The sequence below is a fragment of the Cervus elaphus genome, chromosome 11 (genome assembly GCF_910594005.1).
Source record: "Cervus elaphus chromosome 11, mCerEla1.1, whole genome shotgun sequence".
NCBI classification, from domain to species: Eukaryota; Metazoa; Chordata; class Mammalia; order Artiodactyla; family Cervidae; genus Cervus; species Cervus elaphus.
Window position 1 is genome coordinate 77,360 of NC_057825.1, and position 18,255 is coordinate 95,614.

At 42.7% G+C, this 18,255-nt stretch overlaps 1 protein-coding gene and 1 non-coding gene across 3 annotated transcripts; one reads left to right on the forward strand and one right to left on the reverse strand.

Annotated features, from left to right (window-relative positions):
- Positions 1-2,603: 2,603 nt before the first annotated feature.
- On the reverse strand, positions 2,604-13,871 carry LOC122702741 (cuticle collagen 19-like). 2 transcript variants are annotated; one of them, XM_043916523.1, is made up of 4 exons: positions 13,734-13,871; positions 10,983-11,134; positions 7,334-7,459; positions 2,604-2,783 (listed from the first exon to the last, which is right to left on the reverse strand). In XM_043916523.1, exons 2-4 carry the CDS (start codon positions 11,038-11,040, stop codon positions 2,695-2,697), a joined length of 273 nt encoding a protein of 90 aa, XP_043772458.1. In that variant the 5' UTR covers positions 11,041-11,134; positions 13,734-13,871; the 3' UTR covers positions 2,604-2,694. The 2 variants fall into 2 exon arrangements, with proteins under 2 accessions (XP_043772458.1, XP_043772457.1); XM_043916522.1 differs by lacking the exon at positions 13,734-13,871 and adding an exon at positions 13,582-13,722.
- Positions 10,975-11,137, forward strand: LOC122704195. The gene has a single exon (XR_006343806.1). It is a non-coding gene; the product is annotated as a U1 spliceosomal RNA (small nuclear RNA).
- Positions 13,872-18,255: the final 4,384 nt, after the last annotated feature.

Sequence of the window (18,255 nt, forward strand, 5' to 3'; positions counted from 1 at the left end):
TTTATAAAGCATTTCGGGCCTGAATCCTCAGACAATGAGGAGGAGATGAGAGATGCTGGCTCCTTCACCTTATCTATACTTCCTTGGGTGAACTAGAGTCATTGCAGGGTGGAGGGGGTGGGGGGGATGGTACACATCCTGAGAAATCTCAGCTTGAGTGACACCTGAACAACTTAAGAGATGGAAATGATTGAAGAGGCTGGCTTTAAGAATAATGTTTTTGTGGGCATCTAATTTCTCTAAAGGCTTCCCAGGTTAGGTTTTACAGGTTATTCTGTAAAAGTTTGTGATAGAGTTAAGGTCCCAGGAGATTGTCTTGGTAGTATTTTTTATTTGTTTATAGGGCTGGCTTGATTATTTGGGGCTTACGGACCAATCAGTTCAACCATGTAACACAACAGCCGTGTATGTTTGTTCTTTTCATCCTTCAACTTAGTTTCCTAACTGCACACAAAGTATATCTAACAGAAGGAAGTGATCAGCAAAGACCCAAGCCAAGCTGGCTGTGTTTGCAGACATAATCAGGTCTAAGGTAGATGGAGAATATTCCAGTTTCATTTTAATCCATATTCAACCCAGAATTATGTACAATAAGATTCTTAACGATGTTTACTAAAGATGATGTATTGGGGCATTTGCCACAGAAATGTGAAACAATGACTTACAACAGGGAGAGCTGGATTGAGACCGTTATATGGATGGAAGTTTCCTGAAAGCATTGTGGGAAACATCATTTGGATAAGATACTTGGACGAGGAGTTGATTTATTAGTATTGCAAGGGTGCATGAGAGAGAGGAAGTAAGAGGTTATGAGAGAATGACCCTCCTGTAATGGTGGGTGGGAGAATTCTTACAGTGTATATGTTAGCACTGCTGTGTAGGGAAGGTCTTTGTACTTCCTGGGTCTGCACTGTCCAACACGGTAGCCACTGGTCACATGTGACTATTGAGCGCTTGAAGTGTGGCCAGTCTGAATTGAGATATGCTGTTAGTGTAAAATACAAACTGAATTTCAGAGTTAGTATTAAAACATAAAATACCTGATAAATAATTTATATTTAATTGAATATTGAGATAGTAAAAGTTTTGATACTGATTTAAATAAACTACATCATTAATTTTTACCTAGATTATTTTGCTTTAAAAACTTTTTCACTTATTTGTCTTTGGCTGTACTGGGTCCTCATAGCTGTGTGTGGGCTTTCTCTAGTTGAGATGAGCAGGGACTACTCTCTAGTTGCTGTGTGAAGGCTTCCCATCTCAGTGGCTTCTCTTGTTGTGGGAGTTGTGGCTCTTGGACACTAGAGCACAGGCTTCATAGTTGTGTTACATGAGCCTAGTTGCCCTGCGGCATGTGGGATCATCTGAGAACAGGAATCAAACGTGTTCCTGCATTAGCAGGAGAATTCTTAACTGCTGGACTACCAGGGAAGGCCTCATCATTTTACCTTTTTTAAGGTGATGTCCAAAAAATTTAAATTTTAAATGTGACTCACATTATAATTTCTCTTGGGGTGCACCTTCCTTAGCCTTTCAGTGGCCTGGACACATCTCTGTTGGGATGGAAACGTCTAGCACAGTTATTGGTTTGAGAGTGATTGGGGCTGGCAGTGTAGGTGGGGAGGGTCATTAGAACTCAATGAGTGTCTGACAGAATTGCTCCCTGACTCTAGAGGACCCAGGCTGGATTCATGGAAGGAAAGGTAATTTGCATCTTGCTAGAGACAAGGCAAAAGAGACAATGGTTAGCTTCATGGAAGCCAGAGAAGTGAGAGGGAGCCAGGGATTAGAGATCTCTGAGAAATGAGGCCAAGAGTTGGACAAAGTGCTGATTCCCAGACTAGGGCTTGAGAGGAGAGGATTTCTTTCTATACAGTAATCTGCTTCTGGAAAAGATATCTAACTAGACACTGCTTGTATGTTCAATTCTGCTGTGTTCTTAGTAAATATTTTTCTTAAGTTCATTGCACCTCATGTTTGCCCTGGGAACACAGAGAAATTTTGCACAAGCTTGGCCAAGCTTTTAAAGGGAGTGTGGCATGACCCCAAGAAAGAGACGTGCTGATATGTACTGAGGAATATTTTAAATGTTGATAGGATGGAGCGTGCCTGAGACCAGGGATCACATCTTTATTCTCTGAACCCCTCACACCGAGCTCAGTGCCTGGAACATGGTAGGCACCCAGTAGCTGCTTGATGAATGAATTAATGGCTGAAGAGCAAAGTGATACTTAAGAGGATAAAGTCGGATCAGCTCTCTCTCCCGATCAGAAGCTGCTTGGTATAATTCTTGGAGAATTTTGACTTACCAAAATAAAAGTACATACCGAAGTGAAAATAAATATGGAAGAAGTGAGTCCAATAAAACAACAATCATAGCTACCATCAATAGAGGAGTTCTCATGAGCCAGGACTAAGGCCTTTACATGTATTATCTTATTCTATCAATATCAAAGAATTAACTATGATCTATATAACATTAAATCTCATTTTATAGATGAGACGACTGAATTGTAAAGAAGTCAAAGAATCAGCTGAAATTTATAAGGTTAGCAAAAGTGAAGCTGGAATTTGAATTCAAACAGTCTGACTCCAAGGTAAGTTTTCCTGATCATTATTCCATAATTATATTTCATTTAAATATTATCCATAAAGTGAAATATGATACATGTATCTCTTTTGTGGAGGTTTCGCTCACTGTGTAGGTGAGTGTGTGTATGTGTAACTATGCACAGATGTGTTAGCACCAGGATAGACGACGTCTTCCTCTGTTTTGGTCCATCCTAGTAAGAGATGAATATTTAATTGGTCTCAGTGGTTAGAGTATTTCTTAATAAATTTACCTGTTTGTTAAAATTACATTAAAAATTAGCTACTTTCAGTATATTTGCATGTGTAATTGTTATTGTTCAGCTTAGCAGATTCTCTAACCAAATCTAACTTTTCTGGTTCTAAATTATAGATGTATTACTCTTCCTCCTACTACTATTATTGCACATATACACACACATGTACATATATATATGTATGCATCTTTAAGCTCTAAGACTGTTCTCAGCATTACCTCTTGTAGGTCATCCAGAAGTCAATCCTATTTGAGTATCAGCAAATAGAGATACTAGGCTCTGCCTTTAACCTTTTTGTTATATGCAAAGCTGTTTCTTGCAGTGTAACATATTTGTTTTTAAAAGATGTTAAAATAACTTAAATGTCAAATGAGAGGTTTGGGCAAATTACAATAATTCCGTAAGACAGAACATTACATGCTTTTAAAATTATAAATGCAAAGAGGTTCTTCGTAAGTACAAAGAAGCTGTGATTAAAAGTTAAGTGGAAAAAAAGGACATAACTATAATTGAATTCAGTGGTGGTGTGGTGCTAAAGAATCTACCTGCAATGCAGGAGACCCAGGTTTGATCCCTGGGTGGAGAAGATCCCCTGGAGAAGAAAGTGGCAACCCACTCCAGTATTCTTGCCTGGGATAACCCATGGACAGAGGAGCCTGGTGAGCTACAGTCATGGGGTCCCAAAAGATTTGGACACAACTTAGCTACCAAACAACAACTCTGTATGCAATATATGTAGAAGGAAGGATATATACCAAAATAGTAGCAATGTATTCTGATACACAGTTTTCTCTTTATATATTTTCCAAGTTGTCTACTATATGCATATGTACACATAAGCTTATTTATATGCATATATATGTGTGTGTATATATCTATATCTTATCTCTCTATATGTATATGTGTATATATTTTACATAGGAAGCAACAGTTAGAACTGGACATGGAACAACAAACTGGTTCCAAACTGGGAAAGGAGTACGTCAAGGCTGTATAATGTCATCCTGCTTGTTTAACTTATATGCAGAGTACATCATGAGAAACGCTGGACTGGATGAAGCACAAGCTGGAATAAAGATTTCCGGGAGAAATATCAATAACCTCAGATATGCAGATGACACCACCCTTATGGCAGAAAGCGAAGAAGAACTAAAGAACCTCTTGATGAAAGGGAGGGGGAGAGTGAAAAAGTTGGCTTAAAGCTCAACATTCAGAAAACTAAGATCATGGCATCCAGTCCCATCAGTTCAGTTAAATTCAGTCTCAGTCGTGTCCGACTCTTTGCGACCCCGTGAATGGCAGCATGCCAGGCCTCCCTGTCCATCACCAACTCCTGGAGCTTACTCAAACTCATGTCCATCGAGTCGGTGATGCCATCCAGCCATCTCATCCTCTGTCATCCCCTTTTCCTCCTGCCCCCCATCCCTCGTAGCATCAGGGTCTTTTCCAATGAGTCAGCTCTTCCCATCAGGTGGCCAAAGTATTGGAGTTTCAGCTTCAGCATCAGTCCTTCCAATGAACACCCAGGACTGATCTCCTTTAGGATGGACTGGTTGGATCTCCTGGCAGTCCAAGGGACTCTCAAGAGTCTTCTCCAACACCGCAGTTCAAAAGCATCAATTCTTTGGCACTGCAGTGATTTTGGAGCCCCCCAAAAATAAAGCCTGACACTGCTTCCACTTCATGGCAAATAGATGGGGAAACAATGGAAACAGTGACAGACTTTGTTTTTTTGGGGCTCCCAGATTATTGTAGATGGTGACTGCAGCCATGAAATTAAAAGACGCTTGCTCCTTGGAAGGAAAGTTATGACCAACCTAGACGGCATATTATAAAGCAGAGACATTACTTTGCCAACAAAGGTCCATCTAGTCAAGTCTATGGTTTTTCCAGTAGTCATGTATAAATGTAAGAGTTGGACTATAAAGAAAGCTGAGTCCTGAAGAATTGATGCTTTTGAACTGTGGTATTGGAGAAGACTCTTGAGAGTCCCTTGAACTGCAAGGAGATCCAACCAGACCATCCTAAAGGAGATTACTCTGAGTGTTCACTGGAAGGACTGATGATGAAGGTGAAACTCCAATACTTTGGCCACCTGATGCAAAGAACTGATTCATTGGAAAAGATCCTGATGCTGGAAAAGATTGAGGTTGAGAGGAGAAGGGGATGACAGACGATGAGATGGTTGGATGGCATCACTGACTCAATGGATATGAGTTTGAGTAAAATCTGGGAGTTGGTGATGGACAGGGAGGCCTGGCATACTGCAGTCCATGAGGTTGCAAAGAGTTGGACACAACTGAGCAACTGAACCGAACCGAACTGATATTTGGACCAGGAATAGAAACTTCCTAAGTCTCATGTTTTCTATAGTCATGTCTACCACTGGGTCACTGTTGGAGTCAAAGAACCATCATAAGTGAGGCACTCAGGCCAGTGCCAGTCATGTAGAGATGCTAAAAATTTTGTTTTTCTCCCTTCCCTATGTCTTTCTTCTAATCCTGGCTCTTCAAAAGTCATGCTAACTACCTTCTTAGAGTTTGGCCTTTTTCTCTTCACCATAACCTGTAGTTATAGACAGTTGAGAATGATAAAGGGATTTATGACAGTCGGCATCTCTTCAGCTCTCCCCTTAGCTTTCTCTCCTTAGCTTTCTGGGGCCTCTGACTAGATGACATGCTACTAAGGAATCCCTCTCTCAACCTCACACATACAGCAAAAAGGGTCGTTTTTATACCATATGCTGTTAAAGAACTCAATCCATTCTCAAAGCATGTTTGGCCTTTTGAACTTACATAATCTTGATTTTTCCTCCAAGGCATAGGAATTTGTCTAATGGGAAAAAATACAATAATGCCTTGAATCATTATGTGTGTATCCATGTTTCCAAACATACACAAACATTTTACTTTTACTTTTAAAAAATTCTGGAATACGGTTTCATTTGGGTAACTTCAGGACTCATTTTGATAGCAGCTCAAATGTGCTTCTACCAGAATCACCAACCATCCAGACTTGCTTAATCTTCTAAAAGTGATCGATGTTGCTACCCCTCCAAGGGAGCACACTATTGATTGTTGTTGTTTAGTCGCTAAGTCACATCCAATTCTTTTGTGACTCCAAGGACTATAGCCCACCAGCTCTCTTAATTCCATTTGAGAAAAACTAACTTCTCATGGACACAGCTTGATGCTTCATTAGACACCTTTATCTTCATACTATTGTAACAGAGTTATCAACACATGCTTGGGTCAGGCTATTAAAACAGTTACTTGGGTAGATTTTTTTTTTAGTATTTCTTCTCCAATAAGGAATTTATTTCATCACTATCATTTATAAACTTCTAAACTAGAAATGAAAAAGTTGCTGAAGCCTCCTACAGATTTTAATTTCTAACAAAGTGAATACCAGTCTCTAATATATTTAAAGAAAAATCTCTTTGGGACCTTTTACCTAAGTGTAAAGGGGCCTTGAAGCTGAAAAGGGAGAAAAACCACTGGGTTTATCCCAGCCATGATTGGTCCATTTCTTGCTCTGACCTCACAGGGCATCACTGTGATGCAACTCACCGGGACCCTTTATAAGACCTCAGCTGGTCTTGTCCGCAGAGCCCTGGAAGCTGATTTTGGTGACCTGACGGCTGGACCTATAGTTAGCGAGCGTTTTTCCGTGTTTTTGCCATTTTGTTGATTTTTTTTTCCTTTTTCTCTTTTTTCTTTCTCTTTTTCTCATTTTTTAAATTTGTGTCTTATCATTTTTTTCTTTCAGTTTTAGTTTCTCCTCCCCATTTTTTGTTTTTCCCCATTTTCCCCCTTCTTTTTCTCATTTTATCTTATTATTTGTTTTTAGTTAGTGTTGCTAGTGTTAGCATAGAGACCATCATTGATATAGTTATAGCAGAGTTGGTATAGCTACTAGTTTGCTAGCGTAGATAGTATAGTTAGTGTCAGCACTGTTAGTGTTCTCCATAGTTAGTGTGGTGGGTATAGTTAACAGGTTCCTAGCATAGTTAGTATCTGCACTGTTACCATAGTTGTTAGCATTAGAATAGCTGTATAACACGGTTAGCATACACAGTATTGTTCAAACAGTTAGCATTCTTAGTGAGGGCTTAGTGGTAGAGTTAGTATAGTTAGGTCAGTAGTATAGCTTAGTGGTAGTTAGTGTAGTTAGGGATGCAGGACTTGACAGCCATCTCGACCAACAAGATGGCTCGTATCAAGGATTATGACATCCTTGACACCCTTGGCGAGGGCCAATCCGCCGAGGTGAAATTGGCCCGGCATCGTCTCACCAAGGCACTGGTAGCCATCAAGATCATCGAAAAGACAGATCACACCAACCTCCGGCAACTCTCTCAGGAGGTCAGGGCCTTGAGAAGCATGAACAACCACCGGAACATTGTCCAACTCGTCGAGATCATAGACACCGAGGAGACTCTCTTTTTAATCATGGAGTACCTCAGTGGGGGAGACTTAGCCACCTACCTGGACGCCCAAGGCTGCCTGACCGAGGGGGAGGCCCGAGGCGTGTTCCGCCAGCTGGTCTCAGCCCTGCGGCACTGCCATCGGCGGGGCGTGGTGCACCGGGACGTGAAGCCGGGCAACATCCTCCTGGAGGCGAACAAGATCAAACTCTCAGACTTTGGCCTCAGCGACCAGTGGCACCCCGGAAAAAAACTGAACACCTCCTGCGGCACCCTTGAGTACATGGCCCCAGAACTCTTCCTGGGGCTGCCCTACACAGGCCCAGAGGTGGACGTGTGGAGCCTCGGCGTGGTGCTGTACACCCTGGTAACGGGGTCCGCCCCCTTCACGGGACGAGATTTCCGGGAGCTGCGGGACTGCGTCTGCACAGGGCACTACCGTGTGCCCGAAGGCCTATCAGGTGAGATGAAAGACTTGATACGCCGTATGTTAACGCTCAACCCGGCCAACAGGGCGACTTTAGATGATGTTCAGCATCATCCTTGGCTGAACGTGGGCCCGGAAAGGCCACTCCCGCCAGCCTATGGAGATTACCCTGGGGTGACAATGGGGATGACACTGGGCTGGTCGAGGGACCAGATCCAGGGCAGGCATACAAGCACTGGCAGAGACTCGAATGGACCCAAGGTGCGGGCCCGCACCATCTTTGTGAGGCCGGCTGTTTCCTCCGACCTCAGCAGCCAAGAACATATGCCTCCCGCCAACCCTGAAGTGTCCACGCTTATTCCCGACTGGCTTTGGGAGACCATGGAGCAGGAGAACCAGGAGTCAAGGGAGAAGACCAGAGAGCCTGCCACTCCCTCACCCTGCCCGGAGGCGAGGACCGTCACCCCCAGCTCAGCCCCCTCCACTCGCAACACCCGTGATGGCCGCAGCGCCCCAGCCACCGATCGCGCCGGTGACCGCCACGACACGTGTGGGACCAGGCTCACCTGTGACGCCTGCGGCGGGCGTGACAGCAGCCACACCCGTGATACCAGCTTCACGCGGGACACCAGAGACGCCTGCGATACCAGCCTCACCCACGGCGCCCTAAGCACCCAGGACACCACTGGGGCCTGCGACATAGAAGACGCCCGTGGCGCCCGCGATACCTACGGCGCCAGTGTCCCCAGGGACACCAGAGGCGCCCGTGACACCGGTGGTGCCCACGGCACCCACGATCCTCATGCCACCGTCACCCGGGACACCAGGGGCACCTGTGACATGAGCGGTAAAACCCACTGCCCCCCAGATGTGCCTGATGCGGGAAGCTCCACCCTTGTTGGGCAGCCCCAGAATTTGTCTCCAGTCACTCCCCCTGGCCTCACCCAGAAGAAGAAGGGGGTGGCTGGGAGAATATGGAGAGGTCTCCTTAAACATCTTTGCTGTGGGCTGCCCAGCAAGAGGGGTAAAAAAGTGAGCCCAGAAACACCTAGGGGATGACCTGCCAAGCCCCCTGGGACCTGGGCATGTTCCCACCTGGATGATGGGACTCAAACCCAGCACCTCCACCCCTTCAGACGAGATCGGGCGCGTTCAGGGTGGTATGGCCGTAGACACCTCCACCCCTTCAGGAAGCCTCCTGTCCAAAACCCTGACCAGCACAGAGGATGCTCTGCAGGGACCTGGGCGACCAGAAGAGGCACCACCCTGGCCTGGCTGCCCCTCCTTCCCTGCTGGGTGAAACTTCAGAGACTGGACTGTCCCCTGGAGCATGTCCCCATCCCCCACACTTCTGTCTTCCATGTGGTGGGGGAGAGGATAGTTATTGCCAACTCCTTGGTTCTTCCCTTGGTTCAATCTTATTAAACTTCAACGCTCCAGAAAGATGTATCACACTCTCTTTTGCATTCTCTCTGGTTAGAGTAGTGTGTAGGCATGTAGTACTTGGCGTTAATGAGCTAAGAATTAGCACAATCATCCCCAAGAGCAACAGTTGCTGCACTGCAGGGTAGAAATGCAGAAAGAGTGTATTATTCCCCTGCACTGACATTATCTAATATTTTCAGAAGGGGCAGAGGAAACTTTCGGTCCCTGCAGCTAGGGCTAATAGCACCGGGACGTCTAGGATAGGATAATAAGTCCTGTGAACCAGCCAGTGTGCGGTGCGCTCAGGTCCCTGTGTGGATGCCTCTCCTGAATATGCTGCAGGAGCTGGGCGCGCTCCTTCCCCCATGGGCAGGCACCCTGAGGCGTGGCGTTTTTTACATTTTCTGACGTGAATTATTTTTAAAGTCTATTGAACTAAATAAAATGACAGGTGCTGCTGCTGTTGCTGCTAAGTCACTTCAGTCGTGTCCGACTCTGTGCGACCCCATAGACAGCAGCCCACCAGGCTCCCCCGTCCCTGGGATTCTCCAGGCAAGAACCCTGGAGTGGGTTGCCATTTCCTTCTCCAATGCATGAAAGTGAAATGTGAAAGTGAAGTCACTCAGTCGTGTCCGACTCTTAGCGACCCCCTGGGCTGCAGCCTACCAGGCTCCTCCGTCCGTGGGATTTTCCAGGCAAGAGTACTGCAGTGGGTTGCCATTGCCTTCTCTGCATAAAATCTGAGGCCTGTGTTTTAACTGATTTTATGAATTATGCTTCCTAAATTGATGTAGAGTTAAATAGGATGTAATTAACTCTTCTTGACACACCCGAGTCACTGGGTGCATGCACAGGGGCCCCTGGTTATCTGAGGACTGTGCTCCAGCCAGGCGACTCCCCAGGTCACATCTCACCCTGCCTGTGTTATGTTATATGCAACTGACATGTAACGTATATGCTCACAGACAGTAGAGAAGAGTGAACACTATCCATCCTGTGTGGCAGGTGAAAACATTTGGAGACTCGCTGTTTTAAGTATGCCTTCTAAATATATAACATAAAATACAGGACCTCAAATTAGTACTTTGAAATAATTTTAGTGAAGACTACAAGTCACAGAGGCCTGCGTTGAAATGCCAGCCTTCTTGATCCTACTTGGGCAAGTACTTGGACAAGTTACCTAAGCGGCTTGAGCCTTACTTTGCTAATGCTACTTAAGAATTAACTAGGAATTAACCTACACCTTGCACGGTCGTATAGAGAACGTGGCACAGAGGTGTTCACTATTACAGAGTAACAATTAGGAGCAGAGACCCAGTCCTCCATCTCTGTGTCCCTTCAGTTACCTAACCTTACTAGTTTCCTAGTCTATAATACGATCACCTTTTAGAATTAGGGTGTTGTAAAGATTAAATGTCTTACAACACTGCCCGGCAAGTAGCACACACTAGCTACGTGTTAGTTACTATTAACATCATTATCATCACCACCACTGAAATGTTAAGTAAACACTGCCACATTATCAGATTCATTACTTTTCTACTATATGAAAAAATGCTCCTTGAAAATTAACCTTATTTAGTGAACTGATTATAATATAGGATGAACTCACACACTCAAAAGAGTTTTTATGCTGATTTTTAGAAACTTTAAATATACAAGAAATTATCTGAATTACCATTGGTCATGAATGTTGACAAGATACATACAACAAATATCCATTTTCAGTGAACATATCCCTTCACGGAACTAAAGCATATCACAAACTGATATGTCTATTGTAGTTTCTCCCCAAAGATTTCAAAGCAGTTTAAAATAATTATATATAGCAATTCTCAAAACTTACAAGTATGCTTACCTGGCAGAGGAGATACCATTATCAAGAAGGTGGTTCTCCCAGGGCGAGGCTCACCCATTGCACTCCGGTGTGTTGACCTCTGCGATTTCCTCAAATAGGGGAAACTCGACTGTGTAATTTATGGTAGTCGGGGACTGCGGGCGCGCTTTCCCCTGAAAAACAAAACTTACAAATTACCAGAGAAAATTGCATCTGAGAGCAATCAACATCTTTCTCTAAAACTTTTGCTACATAATTACAAAGTGCTACAGTCTAACTGTTGCAAACCTGCCATTCATCCAATTAGTCGGAACACTGACTGCAGGTCCACTGCACAGGCAGGCACTGGGCCAAACCCTGTTATAGAGTAACAGGAAAGGCGAGACCACAGCGACAGTGGGCGCCACCAACACTGTGATTAAATGTTCCTGAAATGCTGTTTTCCTTAAACAGTGAAAAGAGTAAACTGTATGTTCCAACACTGGAGTGCATTAATAGTTAAGAGTTAAGTAACTTCATAAAAGTGACAGTACAATATTTTCCCCAAGGAGACTAGGATTAAATGAAATAAGCATCCGTCTCTACTGCTCAATTACTAAGTAAAGGTAAATGACCACTTTAAATGAGTCAAATAACCTCAAGAATGACACTATTTTTCACCCATCTGAAGGAGAAAGTTTTGAGAAAATCTTAAGTTAGCTGTTACATGTCACTTGTAATCTATCAGAAATAAAGTACATTCACTCAGTTTCACTCAGCATCTGAAACTGAATTTTTGCTGGGGCGACTAGGGTCAATTTACTAATCATGCCTTCCTTTGATCAACTATTTTTTCTTAGGAGAGAAAAATCTAGCCTTAATGCAATCATCAAACAATCTAGAATTCATACTTTTTATCCTACATTTTACAAAACAAGATTTTTCTCAAGTAGCTACCTGTTAAAGTTTTAAAGAATTTAACATATGTATTACCCAGCAAAATTGCTCTGCCCAAAAAAAAAAAAAAAAAAAAATGCAATCTTGACTCCAAGTTAAGTAATCTTAGTGCTTCAAGTGGTCATCCAAAACCTGAAAGTGGACAAACAGCCAACCACCTTTTTAGTACCTACCTCTCCAGAAGAAAGGGCTGTTAGACAAATGCTATTAATATTGACAGCAATTGCATCAAACTGACACGCAGGAAGGTGCACTTCAGGATTAAGTACCTTCCTTGGAGTTCATTATTATGAACTATGAATGTCACATTAGAAAAACTGCTGTCATTTCATTTTATGAATGCTGAATCAGGTAGCTTTAGTTAACTGCAACACTTTACAAACAGGCTATCAAATAAGCCCCAATTACCAAGTTGTTCCAGACACAGAGCTTCTGTTTCTATTATTAAGTGTAATTAAAGAATAAAAAGGATCAGTTTATTTTTCTTGATACATTAGTCTAAAACGATCTGCAATAAGTCTCTGAACACCCAAGTGACTGAAATTCCTTGAGCTATACAAAACACTCCTCTGGAATGCCAGTCTTCCAAATGGCAAGACTATAAGAACACACAACTGATACACATTCTCCACATTACACATGAAGGGAGAAAAAGTGAAAACAAATGCCCCAAGTCTTTGTCTTCTCCAGAATAGCATTTTGTAGCACTGCAAGAATTCAGGCATTTCATCAGTATTCTGCACACTGGGGGACATTCAGTAACTGCTGGTGACAGATGAGTCGACAAGAAGCTTCACCAACAAACAGTATTAACAGATAATGTTGCAAATCAGTCATGGAACAGCGGGAGAAGGAATGTGGAGGAGTTCAAAGAGTAACAATCCTCGGCCAAATTTTACATTCAGAGCAAATCAATCACACACTCCTCCAGGGAAAAAAAAGAGAGAGAGAGAGATTTGGTGTGACCCAGAATAATCATGAGGACCACACACACACACACACACACAGAGCAAGTGCCAAGTCCACTACAGTTTGACAGTCATGCATTTGGATAATTATAGTAGAAACGTGAGTTTTGGAAACACAGCTAAGGCCACACCCTAGGACCGAGAACCGGGACTTTAAATGCTAAGGATCTGCGGTCCACGCAACACCTGAATCGGGCGGTATCGTGGCACAGGTGGAAGGGGTCGGGGCACCAAGATCAAGGCAGGTGATCAGGAGGGCCGCGTGTCCGGGCGAGGCCTGGTGGAGTCCGAGGGAGAAGGGGGTGTGGATCCGGGGACCAGCAGCGGGAGGGAAGGCGGCCGCTGGGAGGAAAGGACGTGGGAGTTCCGGGTCGGGGGACGGCCATAGACGCCGGAGGGGAAAGCGCCCGGAGCCAAAGGCCACGGGCGGAGGCAAGACTGGGCACGGGAAAGGGCGGCGAGCACGCGCGGGGAGACGCGAGGGGAAGGAGGCAGGGGCGGAGAAAGGCACAGCCGAATGAATGAGCGCCAGGGCGGCCCGGGGCGCGGAGGAAGGGCCCGGGGCGCCCGCGGAGATGCCGCCGCACGCCAGGGGTGGGCGCCGGGGTGGGCGCCGGCCCCACCGCGCCCGCCTCTCCGCCAAAATGGGGTCGCGGAGCAGACGAGCCAGGGGTGTGAGAGAAGCGAGGAAAACGGGAAAAAAATAAACCAGTCACCCTCCCCGCGAGCCTCCAGGCGCTCTCTCTCAGCCCCGTTCCTCCGCCCTCCTCGAGCCGCGGCGGCAGCTCCTCAGCAGCGCTAGGGGGAGCCCCGGGCCCGGCGCGGGGCAGCGGCGGCGGCGGCGGCCGGACCGGGAACCCCTCCGCACCTGCCCCTGTGGCGGAGCCGCGACGAGCCAGGCGGCGGCGGCAGCGGCGGCAACGGCTCCTGCGAGCGGGGAGGGCAAATGACCCGGATGTACAGGGTAACGGCGAGGAGGGGGAAGGGGCAACGCCAGGAAGTGAGCCCCGCGGACCTGTCCGGCCGTTCGCACGCGCCGCGCGCCCGCCGCGCCAGGTAAACCGTCTTCCTTCCCCGCCCCCTTTGCTCCCGCCCCTCCCCTAGGGGGCGGGGCGAGGCCGGAAACAGGCGGTCTGGAAGGCTCCGCGAGGAGAGGAAGGGGGCGCGGCTACCTTCTCCGCTACCCCGCCCTCCTTAAAGGGGCAGCATCTTAAAGGCTGAGACGGCTTCTGGGTGGACCCGCGTCTTGCAGCCTTCTCATTTTACAGATGGAAAACTGAGGCTTGTCCAAGATCACACAAAACTGAAAGGTAAAGCTAAGATTTTAACTCAGGTCTGCCTGAAATAGGTTTTTGGATATATAAATATGTACATATCCTCAAACACATATTTCTTTGTATAACATGTAAAATTTTACTTAATATTATTGCTGTTCATTACAGTATGCATCTAGTCCTCAAAAATGATTTTTGCATTTATCTTAAGCTTTATATCCATTCTAGAAATTATGTAGACACAGTTTAACCTATCTCATTGTTCACTTCCCTTCTTTAGATCTATAGTCACCCATTCTTTAGTTTCTTTTTTTAATCACTTTGTTGAGGTATGATTGCCATACAAAAAGCATATTTCAAGTATATAGAGCTTGATGAGTTTGGAGATAAGTATATATGATATCCATGAACCATCACCACAATCTATGTCATAAACATACTCATCACCTCATCGCCTCCAAAGGTTTCCTCCTGATCTCTTTTTTTTTTCTCCAGCTTTATTGGGGTATCATTGACAAAACTAAGTTATTTAAAGGATACAATGTGATGATTTGATATATGTATACATTGTAAAAGAATTCTTCCCATCAAATTAGTTAACATGTTTATCATTTCATAATTTTACCTTTTTGTGTGTGTGAGAATGAGCACATTCTACTCTCTTAGTGAATTTTGATTATAGAATATTGTTATCAAATATAGTAAAGTTAGCACATCAGACCTTGTTTATTTTATAACTAAAAGTCTGCAGCCTTTATCAACCTCTGCCTGTTAGTCCTACTCCCCAACTCAAGTGGATTCCCAGGTGGCCCAGTGGTAAAGAATCCGCCTGCCAGTGCAGGAGATGTAGGTCTGATCCCTGGGCTGGGAAGATTCCTTGAAGGAGCAAGATAAAACCCCAGATAAACGACTAAATGAAAGGAAGAGAGGCAACCTTCCAGAAAAAGAATTCAGAATGATGATAGTGAAGTCGATTCAGGATCTCAGAAAAAGAATGGAAGCAAAGATTGAGAAGATGTGTGAAATGTTGACAGAATTGTGGACATCACTGCCACAGAACACACTATAGGAAAAAGAATGAAAAGAAATGAAGGCAGCCTAAGAGACTTCTGGGACAACATTAAACACACTGATATTTGCATTATAGGTGTCCCAGAGGGAGAAGAGGGAGAGAAAAGACCTGAGAAAGTATTTGAAGAGATAACAGCTGAAAACTTCTCTAACGTGAGAAAGGAAATAGTCAACCAAGTCCAGGAATCACAGAGTCCCAGGCAGGATAGAGTCCCGGGCAGGATAAACCCAAGGAGGAACACATTGAGACACATAATCAAACTGACAAAAATTAAAGACAGAGATAAAATACTAAAAGCAACAAAGGAAAAACAACAAATAATATTCAAGGGAATGCCCATCAGGCTATCAGCTGTTTTCTCAAACGAAATTCTACAAGCCAGAAGGGAATGACATGATATATTTAAAATGATGAAAGGGAAGAAGCTACAAGCAAGAAAACTCTACCCAGCAAGACTCTCCTTCAGATTTGATGGAGAAATCAATAGCTTTCCAGACAAGTAAAAGTTAAGAGAATTCACCACCAAACCAGTTTTACAACAAATGCTAAGGGAACTTCTCTAGGCAGGAACAAGAGAAGGAAAATATTTACCTATAGAAAATAAGCCCAAAACAAGTTACAAAAATGGTAATAGGACCATACATATCAATAATTGCATTAAATGTAAGTAGATTAAATGCACCAACCAAAAGACATAGACTGGCTGAGCAGATGAAAACATGTGCATGTATGCAATTCCATCACTCTGCTTGACTCTCCAAATTGCATGCAATTATTTTATATTGTTAGGCTAATCATGTTCTATTATGGCTTGCAATTGTAATTATCTTTTATTTTTGTCTGGCTATTGATTGTGAAAACTGATAAACATCTTTCACTATTGTGATTACGTAACTATTACTCATTTAATACCATTTATCATGATTGGTCAACAGAAAAATAATAGAATTCTATATCATCAAAGCTACCACTTTATAGAAAAATCTGTAATCACTTTTTAAAATTCAGATGCGTATCAGAATTATCTTGGAGTTTTTTCAAAAAATACAAACGTCCAGGTATTGCTTCTTCTTTTGACTGGAGTTCCAGATATGTTTCTAATGAGCAGCCATATTTAAAAACAACTGGACAATATGAGGACGTTTTACTTTTATCTAGTCTGTTTCACTTTTCCCATTTCATATTCAATGCTCTCATTTAATTTAGTTTATGTTTTCCAACTTCTCCATCACTTTTTTTATGTTCTTTCTCAAACTTTTATTAAACAAAGTAGAAAATCTCCTGTATGCATACATATAAATAATGTCTATTTTAGAAAATTAGGAATTTTGCCTAGCTAAAAATTTATGACATTTTGATTCCACTCGCTTGACTTATTATGAATAAAATGCTATTTTTCTAATTTAGAAAAATAGATACACAACAAACAACAAAGGTTTACTGTGTAGCACAGGTAACTATAGTCAATATCTTATAATAACCTATAATGGGAAATAATTTCAAAAATAATATATGTATATGTATAATTAAATCACAAAAAATTTTACTTTATGAAATTTAGTACTGTTTATCTTTTTGCCAGTTTTTCTAAATGTCCTATGGACACCTGATAATAATGTATGAGACACAAAATTTTAAATATATTTGTGTAGTATATAAGAATAATATAAATTAATAGAAATAGAAATTTATTACATTTAAATTATGAATGACATAATTCAAGTTGCTTTTACTTTTTTCTGCACTTGATAAAGTATTCTCAGAGAAATGTTAATATGTCTCACTATGATTATAAACATTTTTCTTTTTCCTTCATTTCTTTTGATTTTTGATTTATGTATCTTTGTTTCTTTGTTTTTTTAGTTAATGATTTATGATGTCTATCTTCTTTGTGAACTGTAACTTTTATCATTAAAAATATTCATCTTTGCTTCATTTAAAAATGAATTCAATTTATAAAAGAAAGACTGAGGAGAGAGGAAAGGAGAACTTTACTGTAGCATAATGCATATTATTTTATTTTAAGCTTAGTTTCAAGGTCATCTTCCAGTATTGTACAAAATTTATTCATGTACTTTGTTGCTTATTGATAAGTGTTTCTGAATTTATAAATGTCCTTTAACTCCAAAGGTATCCATTGAGTCATCTTTGACCAAGATTCACTTGGAGATATGAGTTAATTCAAGCGGCAAAAAAACTTTTCAATTACCTCTCAGTATAGCTTTGTAAATATTCGTATTGTTTCCAGATGCTAAGCTATACACTTTCTTTTCCTTGAAAACCAAAACCAAATGATAAAATAAAATTATTCAAGAAAAAAAAGTACAAGTACTGTTTCCAAACAGACCAACTCAAAGTAACACTCAACAAAATGTCTCAAAGTTAGCCAACAGAAAATGTATAATCCTCCATCAGGATAATGCAAGACTGCATCTTTCTTTGATGACCAGGCAAAAACTTTTGCAGCTTAGCTGGTAAATTCTGATACATCCGCTCTATTTACCAGACACTGAAACTTTGGATTTCCATTCATTTTGGTTTTTACAAAATTTTTTTAATGGAAAAAAATTTATTTCTCTGGAAGATTGTATAGAAGGCATTTGAAATATTTCTTTGCTCACAAAGATTAAGTTTTGGGAAGATGCAACTATGAAGTTGCCTGGAAAATGGCAGAAGGTGGTGGAACAAAACAATGAATGTGTTGTTCAATAAAGTTCTTGGTGAAAATTAAAAATGATTTTATTTTTACTCAACAAACCAAATTGACATTTTGGCCAACCCACTATCTGTCTGCATTGGAAGGACTGATGCCGAAGCTGAAGCTCCAATACTTCGGCCACCTGATGCAAAGACCTAACTCATTGGAAAAGAGCCTGATGCTGGGAAAGAGGAAAAAGTCAGGAGGAGAAGAGGACAACACAGGATGAGATGGTTGGATGGCATCACTGACTCGATGCACATGAGTCTGAGCAAGCTCCGTGAGTTGGGGATGGACAGGGAGGCCTGGCATGCTGTAGTCCATGGGGTCGCAAAGAGTCGGACAT